The 18673-nt window shown below is 34.5% G+C and overlaps 1 protein-coding gene across 1 annotated transcript in view; it reads right to left on the bottom strand.

Annotated features, from left to right (window-relative positions):
* The window catches only part of LOC145252826 (uncharacterized), a 64588-nt gene extending 46224 nt beyond the window's left edge, over positions 1-18364 (bottom strand). The window contains exons 1-4 of the mRNA XM_080112799.1: positions 18175-18364; positions 12384-12484; positions 6403-6550; positions 2497-2645 (exon numbers count right to left, since the gene is read on the bottom strand). Of these exons, the coding sequence (XP_079968925.1) occupies positions 2497-2645; positions 6403-6550; positions 12384-12484; positions 18175-18255 (479 nt within the window). The 5' untranslated portion in view covers positions 18256-18364. The remainder of the gene's footprint in view (positions 1-2496; positions 2646-6402; positions 6551-12383; positions 12485-18174) is intronic.
* Between the last annotated feature and the right edge of the window lie 309 nt (positions 18365-18673).

Raw genomic sequence — 18673 nt, 5'->3', positions numbered from 1 at the left:
TCCGTAGTTACAGGTGCACCCAGAAAATAACAATTTTCTCAACATCCTCCATCTTTAGTGTAAGAATACGAAACAAGAAATGACAATAGTGGTGTAGGTCTAGAATATCAAAAATTAATCGTGCCAAGATATCGATGTGCTGAAAAAACAAAAAAATAATGATGAGTGTTGTGAAGAAATCAGCAGTGGAGGAAGGAACGCACTGAAAAACAGGGTGCTTGTCCAGAGTTCCCTTCCTCTCCGTAAAAAACAAAAAGAAAGAAAAATTTGTATTATGTACATACTCATGACAAAAAGAAAATATCATACACCAAAAATCATGTAATTTGATCAAGTAGTTTTATTTTTAAATAAGAAAATAAAATTTTGTGGCTAAACAAACAGTGACAATACTGTGACACCAGCTTGAAAACAGTCTGAAAGAACACGGGAGATAACTCCAAATAATTCAAACTTGCTAGATTTTAGAAAGCCACTCTTAACATGGGGAGGGGGACATTAGAAAAACTCAAATTCACTTTTAAATGATTTTCTTTATAAAAATAAAACTGATCAATTTACATAATTTTTGATGTACCATATTTTCTTTCTGTCATGAGTATCTATCAGGTTGACAAAGTTCTTGTCCGTAGCACAAAAATCTTCCGTTCTGGTGACTATGATATCGTTTAGGTTTTTGAAGCATTACTCGTGCAGAAAGTTGTTGAGATGCTTAAAAAAGTGGTAGTCGATAGGTGAGAAGTCTGAAGAATATGGTGGATGAGGCAGAGTTTCATATCCTAATTTGTTTAACTTCTGCAGGGTCGGTTTAGCAACATGCGGTCGGGCATTGTTGTGAGGAGAATTGGGCCTTTTCTGTTGACTAATGTTGACTGTTGTTTCTGATGCATTGCATCCATTTCTTGACAGTACTCCTCCACCGTAATGGTTTCGCCTGCATTCATAAAACTGTAGTGGATAAGACCAGTCGCAGACCGCCAAACAGTCAGTATGACTTTCTTTTGATGCAATTCTGGCTTTGGGAAGTGCCGTGGAGCTTCTTCAGCATCTAACCATTGAACTGAGCATCGTTAGTTGTCGTTCTTTACGACAACCAAGTCGTTCTTGTTGCATGAAAGAAGGGAAGATGACACTTCATAATGGCGTTTTTTCTGGTTGTCGTTAAATTTGTGATGCACCCATTTATCAACATTTTTTTTGTTTTTCCAATTTCTCTCAAGTGGACAATCACAAGCATTTACAATAATGTTGACATCAAATGATGTCAACTACAGTTGTTTAAATGGATGCCTTTTGAGAAGACAATAAAAGAAAGAGTATGAAAGGCAGGCAGAAAAGAGAGTATGACAATATTGGTGCAGATTTGAGGCGCAATTGTTCATTTGTAAATAATATTATGAATAACCAAGAAATAACAACAAAACAGAAAACTGGGGTGTTCTTTATGCCAAGGGAAGTAACTCTTGTACCGACGGGAACTGAACAGATAGTGTTGTTCCCTATACACTCAATATTTGCACGGGTTAAATTTTGTATTCCAAATCACTACAAACTTATAAATCATTTATATGCATTAAAAACATTTCCAGCAGAAATAAATAATCGAAGGCACTAAAAACTTAAAAAATTATGCCAAAATGACTTGAAACACGAAAAGAGTTGATAAATGTAGAGACCAAGTTTACTGTTTAGTATCCAAAATGAAAATGCTTAAACTTGTTTCTGCGTATACAGCTAGATGCATTCACTCATCTGAATTAATAAAACCAAATAAAAACCATTTTAAGCAAATCCAATGAATTTTTGTGAATTTATCAAATTTGATGTTTTGATTGAACCTGAATGCACAACAGGCCAGATTTTTCCTTCAATAAAAAGTTTAAGCCAAAGTCCATGGCAGAGCTAACATCTGCTTTACGTCAGCTTCCCTCACTTCTCTGTCAGGCATTGGGAGAGCGTTTCTTAACACATGTGCATGCAGTCATAGGCGCACACACACGCACGCACACGCAACTCATTAACTCCTTCACATTATCATCTGCTCATCAAAAACAAATGCATAAACTCCTAACATTTCTCACAGAACTTTATGCAATAAAAACAAATGAACATCGATTATTATTAATAACTTTTAATCAAATGCAACTTTTTGAAATGAAATGAGGAAGTTTTGATTTTTCATGGATAATTTACATTTCTTAAATTATTCATATTTTCTAATATTCTCAGCTAATGAATCCCTTATGTTCTGTATAAAAAAAAACAAACTATGTTTTCTTATCTCCGTAATCTATTTCGAACATAAAATATCTTTTTTGTGTTCGAAATGTTTTTTGGATTCATTTTATTTGTATCATCTAACATTTCTATCGTTCTCTCACATGTAACTATTCAACCTAAAACAGTTTCCAAAATAATTGTTCACCAAATGCGAACCCTAAAAAGGGTCCTTCCAAATATGTCATAAAATAAGACAAAAGTAATTGATTTACTTACAGTTGTTTTTGTTGAGCCTTCAGCTCTTCATATCTACACGCATCTCTAATAGCTTCCTGTTTGTATAAAGCTTCTAATTCCAATGACGTTTTGATGTTCAGGTTTTTTTCATTTTCCTCAAACTCCTGACATTTTTTCTTGAGAGCCAACTGAAAGAAATCATTCAAAACATTATCATCAAGGATAACTTAACATTTTTCTTCATGTATTTCCATATTTATAAGCGAGAGTCATTATTTTTACAAATACAGTAGCATGATAAAATTGCTGCCCTAGAAAAGTTTTGTTGTTGCAGACCATCTATTAGTTGGCCAGTTGTGTACAAATCCCAAGAGCGATAGGAGCTTTCTATTATGTCTGAAAGTGACACAATGTTCAACGAGCGAGATCAGAGATGCACCGCTGTACAACTCTTGCTTTCTACTGATCCAAGTTATGACAACAGGACCATTGCAAACATCCTCAAAATGCAAATCCAGATAATAGGGATGCGGGCAGGGTAATAAAAAAGTTTCCAGCCACGGTTATGGTCTTTGGTGTGGTTTCAAGTGACGGCCACACCAGGCCACCTCTTATCTTTAAAGTCAGCTTGAAAGTCGACACCAAAGTGTACCTGGATGTGCTGAAGTGTGTGGTGACCCCCTGGTGCAATCAGGTGGCTGTTGGCATACCGTAGGTGTGGCAGCAGGACTTGGCACCACCTTCCAATTCCAAAGAGATCCAGGCTTCAGAAGAGTGCTACGACTTTGTACCCTTCTCTTACTGGCCCCCTCCTCCCCCGACCTGAACCTGCTGAACTATTTTGTTTGGTCATACATTGAGAACATCACCAACATGATCGCCACCATCCACCAAGTATTTGCCGAGCTCCTGCTGGCACTTGTGGAAAAAGCATGCTCCCAGTTCCAGACCCACATCGAGGTGGTGATGAAGGCTGAAGGTGGCTACATTGTCAGCTCTACTACATAACCAAGTTACCTGAATTGATTTTTTCAAGTTTTAAAAGAAAGTTGTGCTGTTTTCTTTAGGGCGACACTTTTATCGTTCCACCCTGTACACATGCGTTAACAGTGTTGAGTTTCATTTGAGATTTTGACAAAAGATCAGACTCTCAACAGCTCCTGTCCCATTGTTGAAATGTAGTATCTCTGTTCTTATTTTAAAAGTACTTCTATGGAATGTGCACCAATGAGCTTACTGCACTTGTACCCCCACCCTCAACATAACTACCACTGATCAATTTGACTAGCAGCAAAATCCCACCCCTTCGCTATAGATATCTTCAGATGCCATAAAATTTCCTAATCTAATATCTTCTTTCTACAGATCAGTTACCTTTGGAATTCTCTCCTTGTCCCTGTTTCTCTGCCTGCACCAACATGCAGAAATTTGAATATAATGTAAACAAATATCTTGCTACACAACTCCCCACTTAGCATGGCTCTATAAACCTTACACATCAATGACAATGTGTTGTTTGTATTGTAAAAAAAAAAAAAAAAAAAAAAAAAATGAGGATATACCAAATGCTACAGTATGGAATATTGGAAATAGTTTAATATCTAGGCTTAATTACTCCTTAGAAGCCTAATATATCAATGTTGTCGGGATTAAAACTTCTGTATAAAATTCGATTTTTCTAATTGCCTCAAGTCAGATTTAGATACGTTTTGAATTCAGGTTTATATTTTCAGAAAATAAAATCTAGAGTTAATCTGGCATTTTGACAATTTTGTGATTTTCCATCAAATTTTTGCAAGAAAAAAAAAATGTTGAATTTTTGGTTAAATTTTCATAAATTGGAAAAAATTTTAACCAAATATTTTTTTTTTTTTACATTTGAAGAGTCTGAAGTCAAAAAAATGATTAAATTTAATAAATATATACTTATGCATTGCTGAGAAAAAAAATTGGTTAATTGAGCACAGTTTTGTAATTTTATAATTTAATTGGTAAAAGGCGACATCTATAAAATAGATGAATATAAAGTAATTTTGAAAACAATGTACGGCCAATCTTCAAAAGCTCAATATCCTTCATGAAGTTGAGTTTTTAACTTAATTTTTTTAGTTGAACTGGAATTTTTTTTCTAGTTTCACAAAAATATCCATGTTTGATGGATGTCTAATTCTAGGCAATTTCTACACTCCAGCCCACCGTGTGCTGATGCTCACAATATTGTTGTATGACAGAGTAAACTAATAGATACCACACTGTCTACCAAGCTTCATCCTCTGTCTCATCATTGCAACATGTCATGTTTTACAAGTACTTCCATCAAATGCGCTCTGATGAACTTACTAGATAGATAACCTCACAACATCAATAACCCCAACCAACCTAACTGATAGCAAAATTCTACTTCTCCAATGCAAAGGTTCTCAAATACCAGAAAACTTCCTAATCTAATAGCTTCCTCCTTGGACTGCTTGCCTGTGGAATACTCTTCCTGCTCCCAGTTTCCCAGACTATATCAAGATGCAGAAATTTAAATGTAATGTGAACAAATATCTTGCTGTATAATTTCCCCACTTAGGATGTCCCTCCCCCTAATCACAGTAGTCCCTGTAGGTCTCAATGACAATATGCATTGGTTGGCATATGTATGAAAAAAGAAAAAAATACATAAAGCACTCACAGCAAACGATATTAACATGATACAAGAATATGAATGTAGAAAGTTTGTTGAATAAAATCATTTACTATCATGATGAGCAGGCTAAAGAAACTGCAACAAAAAGGAGAAATGGATGAAAAGAAATAAAATAATGTTCATCATGAGTTGCATCTTCCACTTGGTGCAGATTGCAAATCCATGTGACTTATTTTTCGCCATTACTTCCAATCCAGGGCAAGTTGGTTGATAGATGTCCAATTGTTGAGAGATGTCCAACCCAAAACATTTTCTCTCCCTCTTCTCCTTGGCTTTCCTCTGCTTCTACCATATTCTCAAAGCATAACTTTGAAGAGGCCAGTGGTTGATCGTTTTGACATGGCCAAAAAGTTTAAGGATTTTACTTTTGATTTTATCAAATAGAAGGGGTAGGGAAGTAGTTTGACGGAGGGTGGATATTTGATTATTTTCAATCAGGTGATGTCCCGTAATGAAATGCATTACATAATTTTGAAACACCTCAATGTGATTGGCTAGTTGTTTAGTCCATGTGATACAATCAAAGCATATAAAACTATTGGGAGGACATAGATTAAATAAAATTTTACTTCAACAGTTATTGGCACCCTTTTTGATTTTAGAATGGTGCTGTTTTTGGAAAGCTGCCCAACCTAACCCGATTCTGTGTTTCAATGTAATCTCGTGACCACTGGAGAAAGTCAGTTTATGCCCTAAATAAATGAATTGGGTGACCTGTTTGATGAGTTTACTGTGAATAGTCATGTTTAGGTTAAACTGTGATTTAGCTGTAGACATACATTCTGTTTTCTCTAGGTTTATTTCTAATCCTATCTCCTTTGCATTCATAACTAATACATCAACAAAAACTAAGTTTATTTATGCATTCATTAACAAGAGGAATGTCATCAGCATAGGAGAGGTTGGAGAGGATTTGTCCACCTATAGAAAAACTGCTTTTGCAAGTCTCTTCTGTCTTAAAAAAAAAAAAAAAAAATGTTATAAAAGTAATAAACTAATTTTAATAAAATCAGAAGAAAAACAAAATCACGTAACAAAAACCATGAAACTTTTCCAATTCTTCCAGAATATAGAAAAACTCAGGCTCCTAGAATTTCAGACCCCAGAAAATTATTTTTTTTTTTTATTTATTTAATCTCTGGTGTGCATTGGAAGTGATTTATGGTTTTTTTTTTTCATGTGATTGTGTTTTTCTGATTTTAATACTCGTTTAAAAAAGAAAAAAAAAGGAAAAAAAAGGGAATTCTGTTTACCGTAATTTTATTGTCATAAATGGCTTCATATTCCAAAACGGCTAATTTGCTGTGAACATATTCGGTTGGACACAAGGGAACACCTTTCTCATCATTCTCGTCAGATTCATTACTTATTAAAAGCTTATCATTAAAGGAAATGTCTTGGCTGTAAAAAAAAATTTTTTTAAAAAATAAAAATAAAAAAATTAAAAAAATGGAGATAATTAAACGAATCAAAATGTTTATACCATTATCAATTATTATATTAAATCGATAATTGAGAAATGGTAGATTCCACTAAACCTTTTTTTCTAAATATTTTGGTTCTTGTCCTCAATTCACCCTATATTAAAAAAAAAAAAAAATATAAAAGAAGAATCTGTGTGATGTAGGTATCTGTGACAAAACTAAAATATCATATTCCAAAAATCACATGAATTAAGTAGTTTTATTTTCAAAGAAAATCACATTTTATAAGTAACAGAAAAGTGGCTGTCTTGTCCACCATTTTGAAAACATTCGAAATAAACAAAAACAAAGGGAGATAACCCAAGTATTCCAACTTGTGAGATTTATGTTGTAATGCCTATAAATTCGCATTAATAACCTAAAAATGATTTTCTTTGTAAAAATAAAACTATTTCAGCAAATTATGATATTTTTGTTTTGTTGCAGGAATGTGCATCATACAGATATTCTTTATTTTTGTCTTTTATTATCGGAGAAATTCTGGAAAAAAAAAAAGAAAAAGAACCTATATTTAAACTAGAATAAAAGTGTTCATCTCATAATGGTTAAAATTATAGAATGAAGATGAGAGACAACCACTTTGTTGAATTCGCTGTGCCTGTATTAATATGACTGAGCTGGCTTGCAATGAAGAGAAAAAGCTCACAAGGTTTCAAGTAAAATTCGAAGATCTTCATAATAAAAAACAATTTTTTAACAAAAAAAAAAAAAAAAAAAAAATGAGCAAAAAATTTGATTTTCGTATTCCAGTAGAGTAAAAATGTAATTGAATCCAAGTTTTGTAATTCATCTATGGAGTTTGCCTTCCATCGAAATGACGAGATGGCTAGGACTTGGAAATCATGTGATCTCTTCGTCTTGAGCTGAAACTAATTATATCTTTTTTTTTCTGAGGTAGTCACCACTTATCAAGGCCTGAAGGACACTCGAGGATAAGGATTAATGAATGTAACTTGGTAGTTTAGTAATCGTTAATGGTGTAGATTGGGTAGAATTTGGATTATTTAAAGGGATGGCTCAACAAGAACTTGTTTACATTGGACTTGAAGGCTACAATAATGTAATCAGTTGGGAAGCAATCCAATAGAAGAGTGTTCCACATGCGGTCAATTCTAGGAAAGAAATTTTGTTCATGGAATCTGCGTTTAGATTTAGGTACAGATAAAAAATGGGGGAAATTATTGATAGTGATTGTAGCTAGTTGAGTGGGTTTTTTGTGAAAGTTTGGCAAGGGGGAGCCATAAATTGGAGTTCAGTTGAACATTTGCCAGAAAAGTAATGATACAGCAAAAGCCCCGCAACATCTCTTCTGTAGAAAAGAGGTTGCAGGGAAGAGAAATGGGCATTGCTTACTAGGTTTCAAAGCTGGTTTGGAACTATCAAGGCAAGATGCTGAGCTATGCAATGGGGAAAAAGGTGGCTGGTTAATTTTAATGGATCAAAAATCAAGCTTCTCTCCTTTCATCATAATCACTGACCCTCATCTGGCCCCAATTGAAATGAATGGCTCTTGTCTTGACAAGGCTGGGACTGACTATCATGCGGGATCTGAAATGAAATACATCAAATCTGTTGCTAAGATTGCTGGAAAAATGGTTGGATCACTAACCCTCCAGTAGATATCTCACTGCCGATGCAATTCTTGATCTGTATAAGTGCCAAATACATCCCAACATGGAATACTGTAGCCACATCTGGGCAACATGTAAACACAGCATGGGGAGGTTTAGAGGTGTTTATTCACAAAGGCATTTTCTTATTTTTAACCTCTCCATGTTAAGAGCAGCTTTCAGATTAAACACCCTTTGCTGATTGAACAATCAGTGCACATTGATCCATTGGTTTAATAGAAGTTAAAACAATAATATTATGCAGGTGGGTTTCAACATACATTATATTGACTATTGAAACACTTATTTGTTATATATTTGTTTTCTTACCATTTTTAATTTCTGTGGAGAATTTTATTATTTAGAAGATGTGTTACAGATAATTTTAGAAAATAATGCTTGCAGTATGAAGAAAAAAACTGGTCGACTTGAAATATACTGTGTTTCGTATAAGGCAGTTATCTACGTCTGTTTTCACTAAATCTAAATAGTTAATAAATGATTTCTATATAATCAACAAGTACCTTACAGATTATCGACCCAAACCAACATTAATCCCCACTAACCAACAGTGTTGACAATCACAGACAGTGGCTTTTACTAGCTCCCACTGGAAACCAATGCTTGGCAGTGGATGCCAGATTATTTCATTTGGGCCATGGCCGTCAGTAACGATTGATCTGTCATGCTTCCACCAGGCAACGCCAGTTAACGTCTCCTGCTAGTAATTTATAATTAACTCAACAAGTCACCCATCTCTCTCAGCCATGTACGTATTTCTCTTAATGTAAACAAATATCTTGCTACACAACTCCCCACTTAGCATGGATCTATAAACCTTACACATCAATGACAATGTATTGTTTGTATTGTAAAAAAAACTTCTCATGTTCATTGCAACACTCTCTTAATATTTTGTAATATCTCTGTGAATAGCATTCCCAGTTGATTTTTGTTTTTGTTTTTAGGTCATTGTTATTTAATCACATTGATTATAACAATCTCAATAAATGGAGTCCAAACCTTATACGAATTAAAATTATAAACTCTGGTGTCCAAAATTGATGTTTTGAGGCATTTTGCCATATAGACAACAGAAAAACAAAAAAAAAAAAACGATCAAAGCATAAATATATAACAAATATTACCAAAGGCAAGTTACTCTTCTACTTCCCACAAGTTTCTTTTTTTGTATTTTAACTTAATTGAAAGCATTTATTCAATTTGAAATACAACTAGTGTTGAATTTTAAGTGAGAATAAAAAAAATGGGTAACATGAGATGTTAATTGGGGAAGTCTCAATAATCGCTCAAAAATTAAACAAAATACTGTTAGAAATCCACCCAATAAATGCCACGGTGACATATTTTGGGTTTCTACTAGTTTTTGTTTAATTTTTTTTATTTTTCAGCAAGTATCAATGGTTCATGGAAGCCATGATCATTTTCCGTTCTAACTGAATGAAGTGAACACAAATTCTTTTGAACCATAAAAACGCTTTAAGTTAAAGCACAAAGAAACTTATCCAGGTAGGTAGAAGAGTAACTTATCTTGCATTTGGTAACATTTATTTGTTGTATACTTTTCATTTTAACCACCTTTCTGTTTTGTTGTCTATATTGTAAAATACCCGATATTTTTTTTTTAGAAAAAATGATTGAAAACCTGGACCAATTCACAAGAAGAAATTCAGTAATTTGTACATCATTTCTCTAATTTAGGAGCAATTTTGATGGAATTTTCTTGTGAAAAAATTGTATCTTCTTTTGGATTATGCCCTCAAATTGGATTTATCTCTGTGATGGAATTTTAGAAAATAACACACAAAGAATAGCAATTTTTTTTTTTTTTTAATCGAGTGAATTAACTAAAGGGTTCTGTTCAAAAACTTGTGCAGAGTTCGACAGGACACACCCGATGAAAGTCGAAGGTTAAATCGACCAAAATGTGAAAATGATACTTAAAATGAGAACAGGAGTTCGAATAATATACTTCAAAATTCAGAAACAAACTATTTTTTAAATATGTAATCTCTCTCCTAATTAGTTCAACCTGCAAAAAATATTAGATTTTTTTCCTCGTGATGTAAAAGGTGTGTCAATTTGAATTGGAATTTGTAAACTAAGTCAACACAACGCAGAATTGTTTTTTTAAATAAACATTCATAAAAAAATTCGAAATTCATTAGTTTCAACAATACACGTCTTCATCAGGCATGGAATCGGTTTGTATTTTTTGGGTTTTTTTCATCTTAAATTACAAATTCTAATTCAAACTTACACAATGCAATTTTCCTGATGAAAACATTCGAAGAAAGAAAAAATTGTTTAAGACAACATAGATTTCGATTTTTTTGCAACATCATGCCGCACAGAAGAAAAGCAAAAATATACAAATTGATTCCATACATGATGAAGACATATATGGTTGAAAGTATGTGGATTTAAAATTTTAAAAAAAAAAAATCAATATTTTAACCAAAAGAAAAAAAAAAAAAAGGAAAATATGCATTGCATTGACTTCTTACAAATTCTAATTCAAAAATATTTATACTTTAAAAAAAATAAATGAGCATATAAAAAAATACGGGTGAGCATCAATTGCCATGGCAAAATAACACAGGAAAATTCATTGTTCAAACTCTTCAGCTTAATATTTATAGGCAACATGAATTGGAACAAATACATTGAAAACATTGCCAAGGCTGCTGTAAAGAAGGTGAACTCCCTCTACCGTACTAAAAAAATTATTCACACCCAGGAGCATACTATACCTCCACAAAGCCACAATTCACCCATGTATAGAATAGTGTTGCCACATTTGAGCTGGTGCATCTACTACTAGTCTCTCCTTCTTAGACAGGGTCCTAAAACAAAGTCTCATATCTAATGTCCCACACTATCGGCCAAGCTCCACCCCTTATCCCTCGTCACAATGTTTAATCCCTATGCTCGTTTTACAAGTACTTTAATAGGTGCTCTGATGAACTCATAGCACTTGTGCCCCCTCGACATACATACTCTTGACTAACCCAAAAGGTAGCAAAATCATATTTTTTCACTGTTGAGGTCCATAGATGTGGAAAGCTGTCTATTCTAATAGTTTCTTCCCATGGACTGCTAGACTTTGGAATTCCCTACCTGTTTCTTGCTTCCTTAACTGTACTAACTGCAGAAATTTAAATGTAATGTGATTAGTCATTTTGATGCTGAACTGCCTCCTAGTCTCCTATTAGAGATGATCCCAAATACTAGTCCCTTATGTTCCGAGTGACAATATGCCTTGTTTGGGGTGAAAATGACTTTTAATAAATTATAAAAAAAAAAAAAAAAAAAAAAAAATTATAAATTCTAATTTAAACAGATCAGAACATTTAAAAAAAAAAAAAAAAAGAAAAATCACTGCTTAAAATGACACAAACTTTACATTTCTAATAAAACCATGTCTAAGGAAGGAAAATGAAAAAAAAAAAATACAGATTCTATGTCTGATATAGGACATATATGATCAAAACTAAATTGATTTTAAATCTTTAAATAAATGTCTACATTTGTGATTTTTTTAAAATGAGAATTGATCATTCATATTATTTTGATTCTTCAAACTACTGTTCTCATCTTGAGTGTTATTTTCATGTTTTAGTCAATGTAAACTCAACCTTCACAAGAACCTGTGGCATAGTGGATAAAGTATTTGATAAAATTCAGTTGTAAAAGTTACACTCTTCTGGAGGTTGAAGATTTGATTGCCAGTGCATGCAACACTCAAAATACCGTTGCAATTACTTAAAACTTCTAACCAATTATGACTGACGGAACATAAGTATGCTACTTCTGTGGATTAAATAAATGTTTCCATTCAAAATTTTGTGCAGATTCCTGCATTTGACAAGATACACCCTGAAAAAGGTCGGAGGTTACATTGATGAAAACATTGAAAATAAAAATCAAGATCAGAACAGTAGTTTGAATAATTCAAAACAAAATAAATGTTTATTTCAAAAATAATTTTCATTTTATTCACTTCTTAACTTTAAAATTTTGATTAAAAAATATTAATATTTTATAAACATCAATGAGCGTAAAAATAAAAAATAAAATAAAAAATAAGGGGAAGAATGGTTTGTAATAATATCTTACCTTTCATCGGAACTTTCTCCTTTTTCTTCTACAATTAAATCTGATTGAAAAACTCCACTGAACGTTCGAAGTGGGGGTGACGTACAGTTTTTTAGGTCGTCCTGAAAATATACAAACTTGGAATTAACTAGCTCTTCCATTTTTCGCATAATATCAGACATTCCAACCTTTTAGTCAATAAAATTTGGAGACTATTCAGAAAAGTGTTAACAAAGCTTTAATATCAATGAAAATTACGGACAGTTTTAATTATAGAAACAAAAGTTACGCAATTTTGCTCGAAGACGATCATGTGTGTGTGTAGCACATGAATGACAGAAATTAGTGGAAGAAATGAGGATACTCATAGTTGACTTGGCGTAGACATTTTAGGAAAGGACACTAGGTTCTCTTAAGATTGTCAATTCTAGCACACATGTGCCATTCCGGGTCTGTACATTCTAGTCCAAATTGAGCCAACTTGAGACTCATCAATGTAAGTTAATGTTGTGCAGTCTACAGCTTCCTCCTGCGATAGCATCCTGCTGACGATGACAAGCCACATTTAATCCAAACCCCAGACAGTATCTCTTCCCATCAATCTCCACAGTTTGATATGATCACAGCGTCTCATGGATTCATACTTGAAGATATGTTTTTCTGAGGTCCAGCAGTAACACATAGCTTCTTTTTTTGCTGCCATTCACACATCTTAGCAACGCAAAGATCTGCATTCGCCATAAACGTGCCAACGTGATAGTTACGTTCACGATAGTCCATCACTGGTTGCATCTTTGCCTTTATTCTGCTGCATCACGTCCACCAATGGAATTACCCTTTGGGGGATTAGAGTCTTTCTTCTGGATATAGCACGAGCCAACCATTGTCCAACTATGCCCACAGTTCCTGCTCAAATTCTGGTCAAATTTCTGCAACCATTCGATATCCAGGCATTCCATTGCGCAATCATCTTCCCATTTCCATCTCTGATAATCAAATGTGGCAGTAAAGTCAGTTTCACTGATAGAGATGGCCACACATGTCAGGACTTTCCCGTCGGCAATCTAAATTACATGTGCAGGTCCAAAAGTGATATCTCCCAATGCTTTTATTACATCGATCATGAAAAACAGATCAAACCCCTGCGGTTTACCACGTGCTACCAAAACATAGATTCTGACATAGTCGCTTTCATTTGTGAAAAGCGTGACCACTTCCCATGCCACAGCATGCAGGAGATGCACCTCCAATAGTCATGATGTCCACCATTGCTCTCTTCCTGGATCACATCTATTATTGTATGCAAATATCGCATGTCAATTAACACTATACTACGCATTGCATCAACATAGATGATAATCTTCAGGAGTGCGTCATTTACATCTTGTTCATTTCCCAAATAGTCCTCGACCCAGCATCCAACTTCACCACATCAGTAGCAATGGATTCCACATCTTTAGCAGTCTCTCGCTAGGTGACCCTTACAGTCATATCTGTAGCAGTTTACAGATTTACCAGTAGGTGGATTCATAGCTACGACCACATGGTGACTTTGGTCCCTTGTCAATGTACCCTTGCTCTTAGATCTCCCATGGTCAGAGTCTCAATTTTTTGGTGCCTACTGAAATTTAATAGAGATAGCATCAGGGAACCTCATAACAAAAACTAGTTTGACAAGCCTTAAGCATGGTCAACTTTTTATAGGCCGTGAATACACCATCCGTGAATGCTTCCTTTAACCAAATCTATCTTCTCAATATCTAAGTGGACACTCTCAGCCATCTTGAAGGAGAGAGCAATGCATCCTCTTCCAGATACAATGAGAGCAGTTTCATTACAACATCCACCTTCTGAAGTCTTGCTACCAACCTTTATTTTTTCAGCCACGCCACCAGATATCCATTGCCACTAAACAGCTTCACCATATCACTGCTTATTTATATCTTTGCCATAACAACAAAAATAGTTTGTAAACAAAAAAAGGGGGGGGGCTCCTTCTTACTATCTCCTCTTAACTCTCAATGTCTCGTTTCCTGTCATTCTTGCCCAGTACAAAAGTCTTTTTTCTTTCCACGATTTGTTTGCTTATTCATCCAAGCAGCAGTAGTATTTTTCTTCTTCCTTTCCCAACTGACAACAAAACTCACTAGAATACGACAACGTTTATAAAAAAAAAAAAAAAAAAGAATGAAAGACACCTGCCGTACAAAAAACCCAAATCAAATTTATGAATGAAATGTCTCATTTACCTTTTTCGGCCTTATTAGAAACTTAAATTCAAGCAAGTAAACAGTCAACAAAACCACCAAACCTCTCTTTATGTTAAGAATGGCTTCCAAAATTTTCATGAGGGTTGATTTTATTTTATAAAAGCAAAAATATTAGATGAATTTGTATAAATTTGGGTGCACAGCCTTTTTTTATTATTATTATTAATCTAGCGTGTACGTATAAAATATAGTTTTGTGCAAATATATATTTTCATTAAATTGGAGAATCACCTTAAGTTTTTTGGTAAAATTATAAGGAAGATAACTAATTCGACTAAAATATTATCCTTTCCATCCACCCACCCACAAAAAATTAACGAGACCAGGTTGACTTGTAAACAACAATATTCAAAGTAGCGACCAGTGAATTTATAAGTATTACATCGAAAAATGAAGGCCTTAATATCATAACTATTTGCCGGCGACAATTTTAAATGTGATATTTGTTTGAAACACACTCAAATGCTCTTAAATCTTAACTTCTAAATTGTAAGTCTTTATTTGGTCTGCCAGGTCACAAATACCAAGAATTTTATGTAGGTTTGAAATATAGGTGCTAGTGCACTTATTGATCCACGCTATTTTTTTTTAAATAGTATTTTCAAGTTTACTTAAAGTTTTATAATAACTGTTTTTATTAAATTGTAAGGTTAAAGTACGGAATAGGTACAAAACACCCTCCTCTCCCCATGTTAAGAATGGCTTTCTAAATAATAATATTATTTCAACACAAATCAATAAGTGCACTAGTACTAAAAAATAATTTGGGGGGGGGGGGACTTCTGTATTTATGAACCCACGATTTCCACCAACTTACTCGGGTGTGCCTGGCAGATGACGGGAATGACCGGGTGAGCCTTATTAAAAACACACACACATTGTAGCAACCCCTCCTCCTCATGTTAAGAATGGCGACGACCACTGAAATTCATAAAGTAATACGAGGGGCGTGCAATAAGTAATGCTCCTGAACCAGTTGTCTGATCTAGCTGAAATTTTGCATGTGCAATGATTTATATCTCTACGGGTTATGTGACAAATTACAGCTCTGAACTAATTGTGGTTTCTGTTTTACAGGTTTTTGAATTGAGTCAGGTGTGAAATGGAGCCTGTTGAATGTCGAGGAGTGATCCGGTTTTTGTATTCGAAAGGAGGCACACCACAGGAAACTTTTGATGAAATGAAAGAAACTTATGGTGATAATGCCCCATCATATGACCTTGTAAAACGCTGGCATCATGAATTCAAACATGGCCGGAAGTTTGTGGAAACAGCTCCCAGACCTGATCGCCCCCCCCCCTTCTGCCCATCAAGTTGAGGCTGCCATTTTGGAACATCGGCGCATTACTATTCGCCAAATAGCCCAAAATGTCAAGATTAGTACAAGGTCTGTGGAAACTATCATTCATGACCATTTGCATATGCATAAGGTGTCTGCCAGATGGATTTCCAGGTTGCTCACACCATTCCAGAAGCGAGAATGCGTCGAATGCTCGAGGATGAATTTGGAGATGTGCCAAGAAGATGAGTCAAAGTTTTTCAAAAGATTGATTACACAGGATGAAACCTGGGTCCATCACTATGATCCAGAGACCAAAGCCCAGTCAATGCAGTGGAAGCACTTGGACTCACCACCTCCAAAGAAGGCAAGGGTGCAGCCCTATGCTGGCAAGGTCATGCTCACAGTCTTCTGGGACCAGGACGGAGTAGTGATGACAGATTTCCTGGCAAAGGGTACCACAATTACAGGAGCCTATTATTGCTTCACTTTTGAGGAAATTAAGGGAAGCTATCAAAATCAAGAGGCGGGGCAAGATCAGCAAAGGTACCCTCCTCCTGCAGGACAACGCTCCGGTCCACAACTCGCATGTCGCCAGATCAGAAGCACGGGTGTGTGGTTATGAAATCCTCCCTACTCTCCTGACCTTGCACCCTCTGACTTTCACCTCTTCCCAGCCATGAAGTTGTTTTTGAAAGGAAAGCGTTTCCCAGATGATGCAGCCTTGATTTCTGAAGTCACGTTGTGGTTGGAGGGTGTTCTACAAAAACGGTCTCCAGAGCTACATCAAACGATGGGAGAAATGCATAACTCTGAGTGGTTCCTATGTAGAGAAAGACTGTGCCAAGTTTCGTTGCTCTACTGCTATGGGAAGTGGGCCAAGAGTATTACTTATTGCACGCCCCTCGTACATTGGAAAAAAAAATATGTCTCAATATCCAGAAAACTTATCATCGAATGTTTTCGATTCTTCCCGTCATCTGCCAGGCACACCCGAGTAAGTTCGTGGAAATTGCAATTTATAAATGTAGAAGTACCAATTTTTTTTTTTTTTTTTTTGTAAAATATTATTATATATGGAATCTTTTCGGTATTTTTTTTACAACCTAACCCAGCGTAGTATAAACACCCCCAACCTCCCCATGTTAAGAACGGCTTTCAAAGTTGGGAATGTTTATTCCGAAAGCCGTTCTTAACACAGGAAGATTAGGAGTGTTTATACTACGCTGGGTTAGGTCATAAAAAATACCATCTTTTCGAGTTAAAATTTATTGAGAAACACACATTTTGTATTGAGAAATATACACTATAAATATGTGAAGTTATCCACTATTATCCAAATGAAATGACCATTTTGAATAACTATTCATTACGTGTTTACGGGTTTGTATTACTGTACAGAGATTCGAAAAAGTTGTCAAAAAACAAAGATATAACAAATAAATGTTATCAAAGGCAAGATAAGTTACTTTTCTACCGAACTGGACATATTTTTCGTGTTTTTATTCAATGTAACATGTTCATTCAGCTCGAAAACCATACAGTGTTTACCGATGTATTGGAAAACTCAAGATGGCGTCTGACTCTCTCTTTAATACGGTAAGTTTGGAAAAAGGTGTTATAAATAAAAAAACTGGATAAAATACTGTTAAAAACTCGTTACCGTGACATAGCTTGACACATATTCGGCGGGTTTTTAATAGTATTTTGTCTAGCTTTTTATTTATAACACCGTTTCCCAAACTTACCGTGTTAAAGAGAGAGTGAGGCGCCATCTTGAATTTTCCAATACATCGGTAAACAAAACACTGTATGTTTTTCGAGCTGAATAAACATGTTACATTGAATAAAAGCACGAAAAATATATCCAGTTAGGTAGAAAAGTAACTTATCTTACCTTTGATAACATTTATTTGTTATATATTTGTTTTTTGACAACTTTTTCGAATCTATGTGTACAGTAATACAAACCCCGTGTTTACATATTTAAATTGTGTATTTCTCGATACAAAATGCGTATTTCTCGGACTAGGATTTGAAGACATCCAGTTCACAAAATGCACTAACGCTTATTTTAACTCAAAAAGATTACTCATAATATTTAACAACAACATTTTTTATTATTATTATTTTTAATATCCACACAGAATGTTATCTCTCTCAATAAACTCACGCCGTGATTTAGTGACTGACAATTATGCTTGCTTGCACGATGTCGATCGCGCCATAATTGAAAAAAATAAAACATTGTAGACATACTCACACTGAGTCGACCAAAATCTGTTTTTCTTTCATAATTCAACTGGCCTTTGTTCGACTCTTTTAACTTATTAAGAACTTCCATTTCGCTGATATTCCAACAATTTTGGACGCGAGCGAAGAATCGCTCTCTGTGTTTAAAAGAAATTTTCAAAATAAAACCATGTCTCTCTCATTCTGTGGAAGAGTTCCGATAAGGGCGATAACTCTTAACAAGTATTCACTCAGTTGTTTGACCCTTAGAACAATTTTTTTTTTAAATTAATTAATTAATTAATTAATAAGCTATATGGCCTCCCTGTCCTACTCTTAACCTTAGTCAATGTAGAGGAAATTCTTCTATACTAAGACAATTTTTGCCTACTTCCCGAGTGTCTTTTTGGAGAGCTTGTTTTCCCTTACATTAAAAATACTATGTCATTTTACCAAATCATGAAATAAAATATGATACTGCAATATTTTGGAGCACAATTTATAAATGGAGAAATAAATGCTTATTTTTT

The sequence above is a fragment of the Euprymna scolopes genome, chromosome 29 (genome assembly GCF_053919585.1).
Source record: "Euprymna scolopes isolate OS-2025 chromosome 29, ASM5391958v1, whole genome shotgun sequence".
Taxonomy (NCBI): domain Eukaryota; kingdom Metazoa; phylum Mollusca; class Cephalopoda; order Sepiida; family Sepiolidae; genus Euprymna; species Euprymna scolopes.
This window is presented reverse-complemented; position numbering and strand designations above follow the sequence as displayed.